At 47.6% G+C, this 16540-nt stretch overlaps 2 protein-coding genes across 2 annotated transcripts; one reads left to right on the top strand and one right to left on the bottom strand.

Annotated features, from left to right (window-relative positions):
• Positions 1–1357: 1357 nt before the first annotated feature.
• ABOM_009400 (glutamate synthase (NADH)) lies at positions 1358–7935 on the bottom strand (the record flags this gene model as incomplete). The annotated part of the gene is made up of 4 exons (XM_022536528.1): positions 1358–4169; positions 4229–7574; positions 7639–7679; positions 7760–7935. The coding sequence occupies 4 exons, from the start codon at positions 7933–7935 to the stop codon at positions 1358–1360; spliced, it is 6375 nt and encodes a 2124-aa protein (XP_022385684.1).
• Positions 7936–14023: 6088 nt separating this feature from the next.
• Positions 14024–14956, top strand: ABOM_009399 (uncharacterized protein; the record flags this gene model as incomplete). The annotated part of the gene is made up of 1 exon (XM_022536527.1): positions 14024–14956. One exon carries the CDS (start codon positions 14024–14026, stop codon positions 14954–14956), a length of 933 nt encoding a protein of 310 aa, XP_022385661.1.
• Between the last annotated feature and the right edge of the window lie 1584 nt (positions 14957–16540).

The following is a 16540-nucleotide window of genomic DNA, read 5'->3' as shown; positions in this document are numbered from 1 at the left end:
TAGTGTTCATTGTTTTAATGCCATGTCAAGCAGCTGTCATAGACCTGGATGATGGAGTTTTCCCTTGAGAATTAGGAATCTATTGTATAATATCAGTAACACAAGTTAATGCTTAGTGTCTTTATCGATAACACGTCCTTTCATCCTTTGTCCATGCTCACTAGGTTGTATCATATAAAAGCGATGAAGTCAGAAGTTAAAATGGCAGAACTAAGCTACAGATCCCCGCATGGTTTCTCGAAGGCTTTCGCCTTGTCAGTCTGATGGATTCACGAATATACCACGCTATACATTCCTTTTTATTCCACCGTGCTTATCGCACAAAATCACGTCGACATGGACAGTCGAGTGCACGACCAACCCCACTACTACCACACGCAGATCAGGCTCATAACCATATTCGAAGACATAGGCTACGAAAACGCGTTCATTGGGGTGCGGTGGTGCAACTCCCTGACCGTCCCAGGAAGGGGTACTATCCAACCGATTTTGACGAGAGAGCACCACACCGCAAACCCATTCTCAAGCCCCAGACATCATTGGACCAATCGATGTATTATAGAAATTTATGGGCAATGATCGAGCTGGCCGATCAGCGGTTGGGATATCTCCACGATTTCTTGAAGGCGGCTGACGATGAGGCTAGCTTGGAATGGGTCATAAAGGTCGACGACGAGTTCATGGGTCGAGAGGCAAATCGAAGGGCAAGAGTATCTGCAGATAAGATCTGGAAATGAAGATACAAGACCCTTTAGAATCACCTCGTGGTAGATCAGAATATCAGCTAGCCTCTAAATGATAGGCACATTTTGCAGTCCGTTCTCTCGTGCAGTTATCACCATTCGTTTGGTGCATTACAAAATCCGCCAGCAAGGCAGGTCGCCATGTAATGTATCAATCCACAACGATGTATATCATCGAATCTCTGCTATATTGCTTAAGGAGTAGATATGTACAGCGAATCATAGAAAATATAATCTGAATAACAAATGCTCCGACCCCATTTTTGCATACCAGTTTTATGGGAAAGACCGCTGCAACAAAATGCAAAGTAACACAGCCTCAGAACGGAAGAAATAGCAGGAACCAAAACGGCACAGGCTTCAATGAACAAAAGAACAAAGCACTTAATAAACCTCTCCGGGAGTGTTGCACCATTGTTGTTAACATGTCAATGTAACTGCAGTCGTGACTGTTGATCAATTGCCATGATATAGATTTTCAGCCACCATGTATTCAGCTGGTTAAGAAAACTCTTTGATCATAACACAATAATCTACAGTCATTTTAATCATGAGCCATAGCTCCAGGGCTCGAATATGTCCAGCTCTGAAGAATCTGAAGCTCTCAGAGAAAATCATGCGGAAACAGCTTGTTCGGTGGACTGCCGAACCGCATCAATAGCCGGCCGACGAACAATACCGCCAGTGACAGGAAGCTGAGAGCTAATGTCCATAAGATGGGTGTCGACTTCGCGGGCACACTGACGGCCCTCATTGATACCCCAAACAATGAGGGATTGTCCGCGACGGCAATCGCCAGCAGCAAAAACACCAGGGACATTAGAGGAATATTGACCGGGGGGTGTCTTGACATTCTTGCGAGCATCACATTCTATCTCATCGCCAAGAAGGCGGTCTTCAGGCCCAAGGAATCCCATGGACAGCAAGACAAGGTCTGCGGGGAAGAACTGTTCACTGCCCTCAACTGTCTTCATATCCCAACCTCCAGAAGCGCTCTTAGTCCACTCAACACGAACAGTGTTGATGCCCCTGACATGGCCGTTGCCGTCATCGACAAACTCTGTAGACATGACACAGTACTCACGAGGATCCTTGCCCATATGGGCCTTGACTTCAGAGTGGCCGTAATCAACACGGTAGATGCGCGGCCATTGGGGCCATGGGTTGTCGCGAGCACGCTCTGGAGGCGGCTGGGGAAGTAGCTCAAAGTTGGTAACAGACTTAGCACCGTGACGGACAGAGGTACCAATGCAATCATTTCCAGTATCACCACCTCCAATGACAACAACGTGTTTATTTTTGGCGGAGATATATGCGCCATCAGCAAGATTAGAGTCAAGGAGCGACTTGGTATTGCGGTGTAAGAATTGCATGGCAAAATGTACGCCTTCCAGCTCTCGGCCGGGAACCTTGAGATCCCGAGCCACTGTGGCACCAGTAGCAATGATAACAGCATCGTTCGTCCTACGCAGGGAGTCCAAAGAAACTTCTTGACCAGGGCCAACAGCAGTGTTGGGCACAAATATGACGCCCTCGGCAGCCATCAGATCGACGCGGCGTTGCACGACCTTCTTGTCGAGTTTCATGTTGGGGATACCATACATAAGAAGACCGCCAATACGATCAGCACGTTCGTATACGGTGACGGCGTGTCCAGCGCGGTTTAGCTGGTCCGCAGCTGCGAGGCCAGCTGGGCCGGAGCCAATGACGGCAACCGTCTTACCGGTACGGATCTTAGGAGGACGAGGTACCATCCAGCCCATCTCGAAACCACGGTCAATGATGGCACATTCGATAGACTTGATCCCAACAGGGTCTTCATTGATCCCAAGAACGCAAGCACCTTCACAAGGGGCGGGGCAAACACGGCCAGTGAACTCGGGGAAGTTGTTGGTCATGAGCAAGCGGTTAAGGGCATCCTGCCACTGGTTTTGGAAAACAAGTTCGTTCCACTTAGGAATGATGTTAGAGATGGGGCAGCCAGTGTCAGACTGGCAGAAGGGAACACCGCAGTCCATACAACGGGCAGATTGATACTTGAGCTCATCCTCAGTTAGACGACTAGAAAGCTCGGCCCAATCACGTGTACGAGTACCAGGGTTCCGATATTTCTCACTGCGCCTGTTATACTTCATGAAACCCCTTGTCTTGTCAAGGATGAGTGCTGACCGCTTCTTCTCGGTCTTTGAATCGCTCACGCTATCCTCAATGTCAAGCATCTCAGCTTTCCTGGCCTCGCCCGCCCTGAGCTGCTCAACGTTGGAAGGTGCGCTAGGAAGCTGGGGCACAGTAAACTCAGCCCTCTTAGCAGCTTCAGCCTTGGCAGCTTCCTCCTCCATCACCCGCTTGTAATCGGTAGGTAGAACCTTGACAAAGTGAGGAAGAGCACGGGTAAAGTCCAGTAGAATGCGAGCAGCTAGTTCCGATCCAGTGTAGTGGTGATGGTCCTCGATAAGACCGCGGACAAAGGCAATTTCGGCGGGATCTTCCAGACCGGAGACCTCCACCATTTCCATGTTTACCTTTGAGTGGAAGTCCTGGTCCATATCGAGGACGTAAGCAATACCACCAGACATACCAGCAGCAAAGTTGCGGCCAATTGAGCCAAGAATGAGAACACGACCTCCAGTCATATATTCACATCCGTGGTCACCAACGCCCTCAACGACCGCAGTAGCACCTGAGTTACGGACAGCAAAACGCTCAGCAGCCACACCACGGAAGAAGCAAGTACCCCTGGTAGCACCATAGAGGCAAGTGTTACCAACGATGATGTTCTCCTCTGCTTTGAAGGCTGCACCACGGGGAGGATAGATTATGAGACGGCCTCCCGATAGACCCTTGCCGATATAGTCGTTGGCATCACCCTCAAGCTCAAGAGTGATACCTGGAGCGAGGTAAGCGCCAAACGACTGACCAGCAGAGCCCTTGATGTTGGCGTGGATTGTATCCTGTGGAAGACCTTCGCCACCAAAGCGGCGACTGACCTGGTAAGAGAGTGTAGCGCCCAGTGCACGATCAGTATTAACTATATCACACTCAATCCTACAGGGAAGACCCTTCTCAAGCGCAAGTTCAGACTCTGCAATCAGCTTATTATCGAGACGAGTGTGCAGACGATGGTCCTGTTTGCGGACATTGTATGTAGCAACTCCGGGTCGCAAGGAATGAGCAGGAGTCAGAATGAGAGAAAGATCGATCCTCTCCTGCTTAGCAGTCCGGATGTCATCTCTGGTCTTGAGTAGCTCAGCCCGCCCAACCATTTCATTCACGGTACGAATACCTAATTTGGCCATGATAGCGCGCATTTCATTGGCAACATAGTAGAAAAAGTTGATGACATGCTCCGGGGTGCCTGAGAACTTTTTCCTCAGTTCAGGGTCCTGAGTAGCAATGCCGACAGGGCAAGTATTCAGGTGGCATTTCCTAAACAGCTGTCAGTGAAACAAATATAACTATATATAGGCTTTACCAGTTATACAAACCTCATCATAATGCATCCCATAGCGATCAAGGGAGTTGTGGCAAAGCCAAACTCTTCGGCTCCGAGGAGACAAGCGATAGCAAGATCGCGGCCAGTGCGGAGTTGACCATCAGTCTGCACAACTACACGACCCCGGAGGTCATTGAGAACAAGGGTTTGGTGAGTCTCGGCAAGACCCAGTTCCCAAGGAAGGCCAGCATACTTGATACCAGTCCAACGAGAAGCACCAGTACCGCCGTCATGACCAGAGATCAGAATATGATCGGCTTTGGCTTTGGCAACACCAGAGGCAACAATACCAACACCAACTTCCGATACGAGCTTAACAGAGACACGTGCACGAGGGTTCGAACATTTGAGGTCGTAGATGAGCTGCTTGAGGTCTTCAATTGAATATATATCATGGTGGGGGGGTGGCGATATCAGACCAACGCCAGGAGTGGAATAACGGGTGTGAGCAATAGGACCAACGACTTTATGACCAGGAAGCTCACCACCTTCGCCTGGTTTAGCACCTTGGGCCATTTTGATCTGCAATTCATCAGCATCGGCTAGATAATGAGATGTCACACCGAAACGGCCGGAAGCGATTTGCTTGATTGCAGACCGCATGGTATCCCCATTCTCCATTCTCTTGCTTCGCTCAGGATCTTCACCTCCTTCTCCAGTGTTGGATTTGCCCCCAAGACGGTTCATAGCAATAGCTAAGGTAGAGTGAGACTCCATGGAAATGGATCCATAGGACATTGCGCCTGTCACAAATCGACGGACGATTTCAGTCCAAGACTCAACTTGATCGATGGGGATAGGAGTGCGCTGCTCAAAATCAAAGTCGAGCATACCACGGAGAGTACAGTTCTTGATCTGCTCGTGCTCCGCTTTGGCGTAGGCTTCGTAAGATTTGTCGTTCTTTGTACGCACTGCATCTTGCATATTAGCGATGCTGACCGGGTCGTTCACATGCTCCTCGCCTCCATCACGCCAGTGATATTCGCCAGACTCAGGAAGTCCAGGGATTTCAATAACTGAACGTGATGGGTAACCGCGTTCATGTAAAGCAAACGCATCCTGAGCAATCAGCTCGAACGTTAAACCACGGATGCGGCTCGCGGTCCCCGCGAAGCATCGGTCAATGACGGTATCATCAATACCAAGTGCCTCAAAGATCTGTGCGCCCTTGTACGACTGCAGCGTAGAAATACCCATCTTGCTCATGACTTTTAGGATACCTCCATCACACGAGGCTTTATAATTTTCGATAACTTTGTCGTCTGGCAGTTGCTTGCGGATCAACTTCTCGCGATTCATCTTGAGAATGCACTCCATAGCCAGGTATGGATTGATGGCGTCGGCACCATAACCAACCAGAACACACATGTGGTGGACTTCCCGAGCCTCAGCAGTTTCGACAACCAGGGCTGCAAGAGACCTCCACTTGTTACGAACCAAATGATGATGTACGAGACCAGTAGCTAGAAGAGCAGACACTGAAACTCTGTCTGCCGAAGTAGCACGGTCAGAAAGTACAAGAACCTTGTCCCCATTCTGAATTGCCACGGTAGCAGCGTCACAAATGGCATCAAGTGCCTCTAGATATCCCGGAACGCCCTTCTTCTTCTCGAAGGAAATGTCAATAGTCCTTACGGTCCAATCATTGTGCGCCTTGTCAATATTCTTCAGGGCATTGAACTCGGGGATGCTCAAGATGGGAGAAGGAAGGAGGAGGCGGCGGCATTGCGAGGCATCCATCTCTAGAAGATTACCCTGGGGACCGACGTAGCACTCAAGAGACATAACCACAGCCTCTCGGATAGGGTCTATGGGTGGATTTGTAACTTGCGCAAAAAGCTGGCGGAAATATTCGTATAGAAGACGTGGCTGTTGGGCAATGCAAGCTAACGGAGCATCATTTCCCATCGAGCCCAATGCCTCCTTGGAGTCGGCCGCCATGGGACCAAGCAGCAGGCTGACCTGCTCAAAGGAGTATCCGAAAGCTTTGAGGCGGGGGTCGTTCTGGACAGTGGTGTCATCAATTGTGTAACTAAGATCGACATTGCGTTGGAGCAACTTCTCATTGATGGTGGGCAGCTTCAAAAGCTCTTTTTCCAACCATGCGGCGAAGTCTTGACGATGAGAGACAGTATATTTGAGCTCGGAGTCATCAATGATTCGGCCAGCCACGGTGTCAACCAGTAGCATCTTTCCAGGTTGCAAGCGGCCCTTCTGTACCACACGCTCTGGGTCAATATCGACAGCACCGACCTCAGACGCACAAATGATACGATCATCGTCCATGACATAGAAACGGCAGGGACGCAAACCATTACGGTCAAGATTTGCGCCACAATACCGACCATCAGAAAACGTGAAGAGGGCGGGCCCGTCCCAAGGCTCCATCTGACAAGCAGCCCACTCGTAAAAAGCAGCCTTTGCAGGATCCACAGCCGGGTTACCCTGCCATGCTTCGGGGATCATGAGCATGACTGCTTCTGGCAAGGAGAGAACACCATTAATCATCAACAACTCCAGGACATTATCAAAAGCGGCAGAATCAGAGCCGCCGTCCTCTACTACCGGGTACAGCGAGTCAAGTTCCTCGCCAAAAATGTCTGATTTCAGCACACCTTCTCTAGCCCGCATCCAGTTCTTGTTTCCTCGAAGAGTATTGATCTCGCCGTTGTGGGCAGCCCATCGTAAAGGTTGAGCACGATCCCAAGAGGGGAATGTGTTGGTAGAGAAACGAGAATGAACAAGAGCAAAATGGCCTTCATAGTCCACATTGACCAAGTCATGGTAGTACTGATATACTTGGACAGGGGCGAGTTGACCCTTGTAAACGATATTTCGGTTGCTGAGAGAGCACAGATAGAACCAGTTGGCGAGACCAAGAACATGTGTAGCACGTTTCCGAAGAATGTACAGTTGACGCTCGAATGTTCTTTCATCGAATAATTCTGGATCTGTGATCTCGGGCTTATTACCGTCGCCATAGGCCGAGTTCAGTACCAAAAAGGGTTGCATAATAACGGGCTCTCGAGAGAGAGCAGCAGGACCCAGAATGGTAGAATCATGAGGAACCTCACGCCACCCCAGCACGCGTAGCCCTAAGGATGTGGCAAGTTCCTCAAATGTAGTCGTAGAATCCTTGAGTGTCTCTTGATCAGGCTTGAAGAAAAGGTTGCCAACCGCGTACTGGCCAAGAGGGGGAAGATCAACCCCGACTTCACGAGCAAAGTTCTTAATGAAGAATTTATGAGGAATGCTCGTCATCACACCAGCACCATCACCATCCCGAGCATCTGAGCCAACAGCTCCTCGATGCGTCATATTACAGAGGAGATTGCGAGCTGTATACGATGACAATCTACGTTAGCGAGTCGAGGTTGATAAAAATTCCAATTGAGTCCTTACCATCACTGACGATCTTGTGGCTGGGCTTGCCTTTAATATGGCTGCAAAGTAGAAGGGGTCCATGTTAGCAACGGTCACTCAAGGAATTCAGGCTCCTTGAGACAGTCAATTGAAAACTTACGCAGTAAAGCCTACTCCGCAAGCATCCTTTTCATATTCAGGGTCATAAAGTCCCTGCCTCTCGGGCAAAGTATTAGCCCAGCCATATCCTTGCTTTGGCTGGTACTTCGAATACTCGTTGGGCTTCTGTTCGTCAATTATATTTTGGCCATAGATATCTTCCAAGTTCAGACCCATTCTTCCGCCGGTGGCCGACAGAGAATGGAATGGTAAAACTAGGGGGTGTATGGAGTGGAGTGTCTCCGGAGAAGAGCGCCACGGTCCAAGTCAAGGCGGGGTGGTGAAGCGTATAGATGTGTAGTAGCTTTACGTCGTCACAGGATATTTAGGTTAACAACGCGGGCGAATAAGGAACAGGGGCCTCTGTCTGTGACCCAACGTTTGGCTTGAGTATTAATTGAAGCAAGAAGAGAGTGAGAAGAGAGAGTGAGAAAGAAGCAGGAAAGTGGGAGGGGGAATATACTAGTAGGGGAATGGCAGGTGGGATAGTAGAGCGGGAAGCAGAGGTCCGGAGAATTCAATTTCACCTTGTCTCTCCGATACAGACAAGGTACAGTATGTATTTTATCGGGGATGAACGGACATTACTTACAAAATGACAGGGTTTCAACTGGAAAACAAGTGTACAGTGAACTAATAGAATAGAAATACGCAGTTGTGGGGGTTGGGGGGTAGGCCGTGGCAAATTGCAGCTCTTTCTTCCACCTGAGAACGCAACTCAACTACTAGTGTACCTAGGTAGGCAGCTCGAAAAATAAAAACAGCTAATCATTGGTATCTGGAGAATGGTAAAATAAACTAATCCGTCTTTGCTCCCTCCCTCCCCCCTTTCCCTACTTAAAACAACGCGCGAGAGAGAGAAACTAAAGTAGAAAAACAACAAAGAGAAGAAAAGACGAGGGAGGACGAAGGGGAGCCAAGGCGAAAGGTCAATTCGAGTTCGATTATTCCTACTGATTGTTACATGCATTTCTCTTCAATTCCGCATCGGGCGAGACACCAACTCTTGCGTAGCATCCACGGGAAGAGAGCATTTTCGGCGCCTTCCGTCCTTGGTTGAAAGGGGCACCACAACGTGGGAGGCACAGAGTCGATGTTAAAGCAACCATGATGTTGTCAATATCTGCATTCTATTTTATTCTTTTGCCCCTTCCTCCAACGTGTACCAATTTAGCAGTATTAGACTTCTGAGCCCGCTTAGGGAGCAAATATTATTAGTTTTAATCCACCAGTGCCATACATTAGGTACGAGATTAGTAGTACGTACTTACTCCGTACAGTCTTGCTATGAAAGCGGGAATGGAAGTGGAATATACTAGATAGTTACCCGACCTACTTTGCAATGCAATCCATAAACCGAGGGAGAGATAAGACCGTCACGGCCAATAAGAATCCCGGTATTTCAACCTTTCAACCAAGAAGATTAGGTTTCCACTACGTCAAGATCCAGCCTGGTGGAGCTCTGAGCTAATTTAAAAATTAAAGGAATGGCTGCGTTGGCACTAGTGGGAAACGATTTACACTACCCAGTCGTTTACGCTGGTTGGTATCACCTAGTAATTTTCCCATCCAATCCACACGGTCCTGGTGCTATGAACGCTTTTCTACTCCGTAATTCCAAGATCTCCTTTACGGAGTATAGGTCGTAGAAATTGGTCCTGTACCCTTTTACCATAGACAGACAAATTCCTCAATTGAATCCACGCCACCTGTACTTATTTATCAAATAAAGTAAAATGATATAATATAATATAAGGTAATAGAACTGCCCCTCAAACTCGTTAATCCGCGTCCAATTCTCTTATTTCCTTCAATGTATATATCTAGTGCACAAAATCATGCTGGAAGCAAGTACGATGCATGATTTGAGCTTTTAATTCAGAGATAAGGTTATGGAGGACCTTGAAATCAAGTTCAACATGCGATCAACCCCTAAATTCATTAGTAGGATCATCATGCTGATTCAGGACACCAGTATTGGACAATAGTAAGACGACCCATGCTCACAAAATGGAGAAGGTAAGTGCTACTTGGATCCAAATTAAACGTACAGGCTTGCAAATCCTCAGAAAATAATCCTCGTGAAGTCACAATATAGTTAATATGTACGGAGTATATACTCCTCACACCTCTCCCAGATATCCCCTATTCCCCCCATTCCTTTCTTTCTATTTCTCTCTCTCTGCCAAAAAGGGAGGGCGAGTGAGCGATGTATGTGTTTTGAGGATACCTTTCCATTTCCCCCTCTGCATCAATTCTTTCGAAGCTGATGCCATTGTACATAATCCTATCACTGGCTTGGTCGCTGGGAAATCAGAAAAAATTAAAGTACTAGCAGAATGGAGTCGATGTTCTGTACTCCGTACTCCGTCCATTTCTACTTCCACATGATTTCTCTTGTTCCAGTCCTTTGGCCCTTACTCCCTACTACTATACTACTACTATAGGTTGACCCGATTGGATGGCTGTCGCCAAAGTGGGGTAGTGCTAGGGCCCATGGATGCAGGCTTGGGGTGCTTATCATGTCCAGGTGGACTCTACCCCAAACAGTTGTTGTGAGAATGTCTAGATGTACTCTTTTAAGATACATAGCCATTCCTGACTGGACCGAAAAAGTAGGCCTTGGTAGGTACTGAGAATTGCATTGAATCATAAAGTGCACGAAAAGCATGCATAAAGTGGGCGCCGTAGAACAAAAGGAAAAATACTAGTATGTACTCTGCCCCGGCCAGATGGACCGCCCTGTAGTTCGTTACCTATTCAGATAAGCATGACACCACAAAGTATTGATTTACGCCCTAAGCAAAGTATTTGCTGTCATGATAAGATCAGCTTTGGTATAGCCGCCTTGCTCTCTGGCGAGCATCAGATTAGAGTGCACAGGCGGCCTACAATTGAGGCGATCAAACCATGCAACCAGCATGTGCACTGAGAAATGGATGATTTTTTTTAGTAGAAGAACCCCCTCAATACTAAAGGTACCCTGGCTGTCATACTAAAAGTTGCATACCCCACACTACCTCAGTAGGCTGTTGGAACCTTGGAAAATCACTAGTACTGTAACCCGACGTTCCATTTTACAAGCGCATACTCAATATGTATTATTGGCGAACATACGGTGGGTAAAATTACTGGCACGGAGCAATACCACACATGCTGTCCGCCCGGATGCATTTTTAGCCTTGTCAGCAGCAACCTTCCGACAGCGGCCAAGTGAGCTTTTCCTCTACCATACTGAATACTACTTTCTCCCCCCGCCCTCCTCCAACAAATTGGCCCTTCTCCCGGGGGGTCCCCCCATCCTCACCTGACGGCCGCTCATTTATACAGTTCACCCAGCCGATTTCGGGGGGCCGGGAGGTGGGCATTCACAGATACATCTAGATTAGCCGGTGGGAGTTTCTACCAGGTCATTTCCTCAGGTCATCAACACCCTTATCAGATGAGCTGCGTAAATCTTCCAATGCTTACTCGATACCATATCTATATTTCTCCGTTCCCGAAACAACGCCTTCTGTGACCTCTTTCTAGACCATTTCTCCTATCCCCCCATAATCTTAGGATTTCCCGGGGGATATCCACCCCCATGACATTCACTGATTGAACCCGACCAATGAGCACGGGCGAATTAACCAGCACCCCCGGAAATACTAACTACTAACTATAATGGATCAAAAGTCCTTCTCCTTCTTCGGATTTATGCCCTTTCCCTTAATCCCGGGGTAGTCCCAGTAAAAGCTAAATGCAGATAGCTACGGTGTATGAGGATGGCGATGATAATGATAATAACTACGGAGAAGTGTTTCCAATTGGTAGATAGGTCTTGACCACCAGCACCAGTTCGATATTAATTCCCTCCAATGCCTTGGCCACTTGCTCTTCTCTTGGAAATTAACTCCGGACACGGCACTTGTCCATTCCTATGGGTGAATAGTAGAGCCCTGAGTTTGATGACGCCTGAGGGGTAACCAAGGTTTAGATACCAATTCTCCTGCTGGTGTATTCGCACTCCGTGTCAGTCTTGTTATTAACTAATCAAATGCATCCCTAAAGGGGGATAATTATCCTTTCTGTGCCATGACCGAACCAGTGGATCTAACACTGAAATTAAATCATGTACGATGAAGAGGAACGGAAAAGGATTGAAGGTGACTCAGAGCTACTCCGTAAAGAAAGATCGCTAATAGCGCAGGTCGTTTTTTGGGGGTATGTTGACTGTGTCACATTGTGTATCCTCCTCTTTTTCAAAGCCACGGGTGTCACATGATCAGCGGAGATGCCAATGTTTCCGGCTCCCGTTTTCTCCCGATGCTTCCTGATCAGTCTTGTCCGCTTTGGGCTCACCGGGCATGAGCTAGTCGACGGAGCGGAAAGCTGAAAGGCATCGGAATAACCCGGAATACTGCTTGAAACGGCCGAATACCGACTCGGCGTCTTGAGATTTCTCGCAGTTGGCCAATAAATTACAGTGCCAATTATCGTGGGGAACTATTTACTACTTCCAGTGTTGTAGAAGTCCAAAATGATCTGTCTTTCCTTTGGTGTGAGTGGATGAGTTACTTAGTGCAGGACGGAGTACTCTGTGTCGTTATTGCAACGTACTTTCTCGTTGAAGCGACGCTGGAACTGATCTGGGATCGTTGCAGGTATAGGTAGAAGCCTCCGTTGTTTTGTCGAAGCCGAGTGCACTGCCTGATCCACTTCGGCATCTGTCTCTTCCATATTGTTTCTTCCCAAAATTCCGCATGACTGATGACGTTGCTATGGTCTGATCCTATGTCGTCGCTTGACCCGGTATGGAATCTCTCGCTGTGCCTTTTCATAGAAGCCTTGACGGAATGTCGACGGAGTACAAGGGTCTCCTTTACCAGCTCTCAGGCTCGCTGGTATTTCCTGCTTGCTTTTTACATTTTTTTTGTCAATTAGTCTTGAACACAACATCTGTAGAGCAGACTTCTGGGTGTTTTATTGAAACTTAGCCCTAGAATCTCAGCGTACTTTGTTTACTGTACCTAAGGACTAGTAGTGAGCGTACTTGAAATTTTTGTTGATAGGCATCAAAGACAGTATTGAAGATTTATTTGTTTTTTAACAGCGAAATATTCGCATTTCAACTCCCATTGTCAAAACTGAGGAGTATTCCTTCTTTCTAGCGCTAAAACTTCAAGACATTTACGTCGCGGATATCATAGGCACCATAGATTTAAAGTGGTGCACTGGTGGGGCCACATATTTGGTGTAGATATGCTACAGCTATAGCCATCATGCTTGGGCGTGCTTTAGTTATTAATCTCTCCATGAGTCACAATCTGATGGTATTGCATCAACCAAATGTAGTGACTGCCTACAGACTATCGGCCATCCATGACTACCAGATTCCTCTCAGTGTAGGATTTATGGGCAATATATAGTCGTGCGTATTACTACGATTACAAGTTTTCAAATGTGAGAATACTGAGGCAGTGTGCCAAGCGGAGAAGGAGTAGGAAGTAAGGGACATCCTGGTGAACTAAATGTATATAGTATATCTATCTAAGAAAAGAAGAAACAAAATTGAATAAAGGATGGGCAAAACAAAGAATGAAAGAAAAAGATAACTTCACATAAGATCATGTTTGAGAGAACGAACCCAAGGCGGATTTAAGGTAACGATCGACTTGGTGGACTTTCCCCACGTTGCCGCGGAGCTTAAACGCCAGTCTAATTGTTTTTCTCGGATCATTCCCCTCGTGACTACCAGATAATATTCCCACCGCAAGTTCATTGAGTTACCTTCAACACTCTTTAACACCTTTTCATCTTTTTTGGGATTAAAATAATTGCATGGCTCGCGGTTTAGGTCAATTGATTTGAACATCACAGGGAGAGGTGGTTCTTGAGAACAGTAATCGGCGCGAGTACAGAAGCAGCCGCGTATTCTGTTGTGCTGTATACGAAAGATTACAATCTAGCCGAAGGAATAATATAAAACTTGGATAACAATAAAGAGCCTTGCAATTCAGGTGGTATATTGTCCGAGTTTGATCACGGTTCAACCAGCCATGATGCTCTCCCTACCGCTCCTCACACCCCGCGATGTATGTGACCTCCTTGAGAATCCCCATGCATATCTGGGGATAGCGGGATGTATAATTGACATATCTTTGTTATATCCGTTAAGTCTCATGAACTCTGGTTCGGATTCTCCCAACCCTACCGTACCTCGTCCCAACACCAAACAAATGGAGAAACGCAAGGAAACCTCCGCCGCAATGCGAACAATCCCATGAATGGACGTCCGTTCGCCATCTCCTCCATCCCCGGTAATACCTTATCGGCATTAGTTCTCGAAGAACGTGCGCTCCGTGCTCGCAAGAACAACATCGCCTCATTCGGTTACTCGTGGATCAAGCCTGCAGGATGCACTAAGACTATGCTGGGCATGAAAGAGGAAGAGGCGGAGAGGGAGGAAGCACTAGCTGCGGCAACTGCAGAGATGGCGGCGGCCGCTGCAGTAGCTGAAGCAGGAGCTGCTGGGATAGATGGGCTCAATCCACAGCATGGTGATGAACAGGATGACACGGGAATTGAGAGAGACTTGGACGATGACATTCCTGACGCAGATGCAGAGGGTCTCGTCGAGGAAGGAGAGGAGGGTCTGGATGAGGATGATGTTGTTGACGAGGAGGGGTACATGGAGCGGGATCTGGACGATGATATCCCTGAAGCGTTCCCTGATGACAATGACGACGATCAAATCGATGATGATTTTGATAACCAGCCAGACCTGGATGATGACATTCCCAGCGCCGAAGACATAAGTGAGGAAGAAATGGGCCGCGATTTGGACGATGATATCCCCGAGGCTGCAGAGAACCAGTCCGAACAAGAAGATGAATGGCAACATACCGATACAGATGCCGAGTTAGATGACGAGGATGAGGCCAGTTTCTCACATGATCCATTTACGCAAAACCTCCGAGCCAGTACAGCCAGCAGTCGTGGTCTACCTCCAACACCTGTTCACGCTCAGGAGACAGAGGCCCAACGCCGGTTCCTCCAGCGTTGGAGTGGCGGCGGCGATGTCATCGACACAAGCGGCATGATGATCGATGAAGATGATCTACGTGCATCTGTTACTAGTCAAGGTAGTCGGCGAAGCTTTTTCAGTAGATTCCCCAGACGACGAGCTGGGGGACCTAGGGATAGTTTTGACTAGGCCCAACTGATGGCTAGGTCAACGATCCTATATATTGACGAACCTATCTATAATTGGGCTATCTTTCAGGGTTGTATGGCGTACTGGATGCGGGCATAAGTCACAGATTGTAGGTTTGGTGTTCAATACAAGAACATTTTGGGACTGATGACGCCAGGATGTGTTTGGAGTTTCTAATACCTTTGACTGGCTTCCTATTCAAAGGCTATTCAATAGGCTTACCTGTTGCACTGTCGTTGCGGATGACTTGGGCATAATGAGGACCTTAACAACAGTTGGTTCCTTGGCTATATATCCAGGCACGCATCATATTTAAGCCCTGGTACCCTCCAGGAACGTCTTTCGTAGGCTGACCAGTGCCGTATCTGATCGAGAGTGAGTACGGTGCTGCTAGACGGACAGTAAACTTGATTCTATTGTGGACTGCCTCTGTTTTCATCGATAGAAAATATTCCTCTTACTCTCTGACAGGGAATTTACAAATGAAAAGAGGATGGATTCCGTTAAAGCAATATTCATTTTATATCCGTCACCAAGCAGTTATTTTATATACATACAAAATAGTACATTAGAAAAGGACTGCCAGACTAGACAAAGCATATTAGCCTGAACTCCACGCATGCATTATCATGATGAAGGTAACGAATAGGGGAGTCGCCACCCTAGTATAAGAGATATAACTCGAAACTGCTCGTAAAAAAAAAGACATGAAATGGAAGATCGAGGTCAAGATTCGACGGTCACAATGTCACCGAGCACCATCCATCCTTGGAGGCCATAATGGAAAGTATGAGAGAACCGAGGAAGAAAAAGAATGGAGAGGGGGGGGATATAGGGTGGACGCACGGTGAAGAAGGCATGCTCGTTTGTCAATCATCAGATATATTAGGAAAGAATTCATTAGCAATTTATTCGGTTCGGATGGGTTCATAATCTTTGCCAGGGAGACGAGGAGCGTAGGACAATGAAGTGTCAGAATAATGATGTGTCAGTCGCCACAGAGGAGACAGGGTGAGTTGAGCACCCACGAGCCCTTGCAGAGAGTCATAACCGGACGGTTCAACCCATCCACACATAAGCAAAGAGTAGGAACACAGCCAGGAAGAAAGCCAGCCATACACGCCAGCCGACGCCTGTCCGCTCCGCCATCCGCAGCATGCGACTCATGTTGCCTCGTATACGAAGACGAGTGTTGTCAAATGTATCATTAAGTTCTGTAATGGTCGAAGTATCCCGAATTTCCTCGCCAATAGCAAGTGTGAGCTAGACTCAATATCAGTACTCAAATGAACGTAACTAATTGGATGAGGGGGTAGGAAGATTACATCTTTCAGCATCTTGACTTTTGCGCTGATACCCTCTACCTCGACATCATTCTGCGACTCTAGATGAGATAAAACTGCATCGGAGTAGTGTCCCCTGTTTCGGCATTAGAATTATGCTCCATTACGATCAATAGTTTCTCGTTGAAGCCTACTTGGCATTTGGCGTCGCAGCCCTGTATCCACTTCCAACAGAGGCCCCATTAATCGACCCATTGCTGGGATATCCTCCATAGCTATAACCACCCACTCGGCCAGGCGA

This window comes from Aspergillus bombycis, assembly GCF_001792695.1.
Source record: "Aspergillus bombycis strain NRRL26010 chromosome Unknown contig00099, whole genome shotgun sequence".
Lineage (NCBI taxonomy): Eukaryota > Fungi > Ascomycota > Eurotiomycetes > Eurotiales > Aspergillaceae > Aspergillus > Aspergillus bombycis.
Note: the sequence above shows the minus strand (reverse complement) of the source record. Positions and strands in the feature narration are given on the sequence as shown.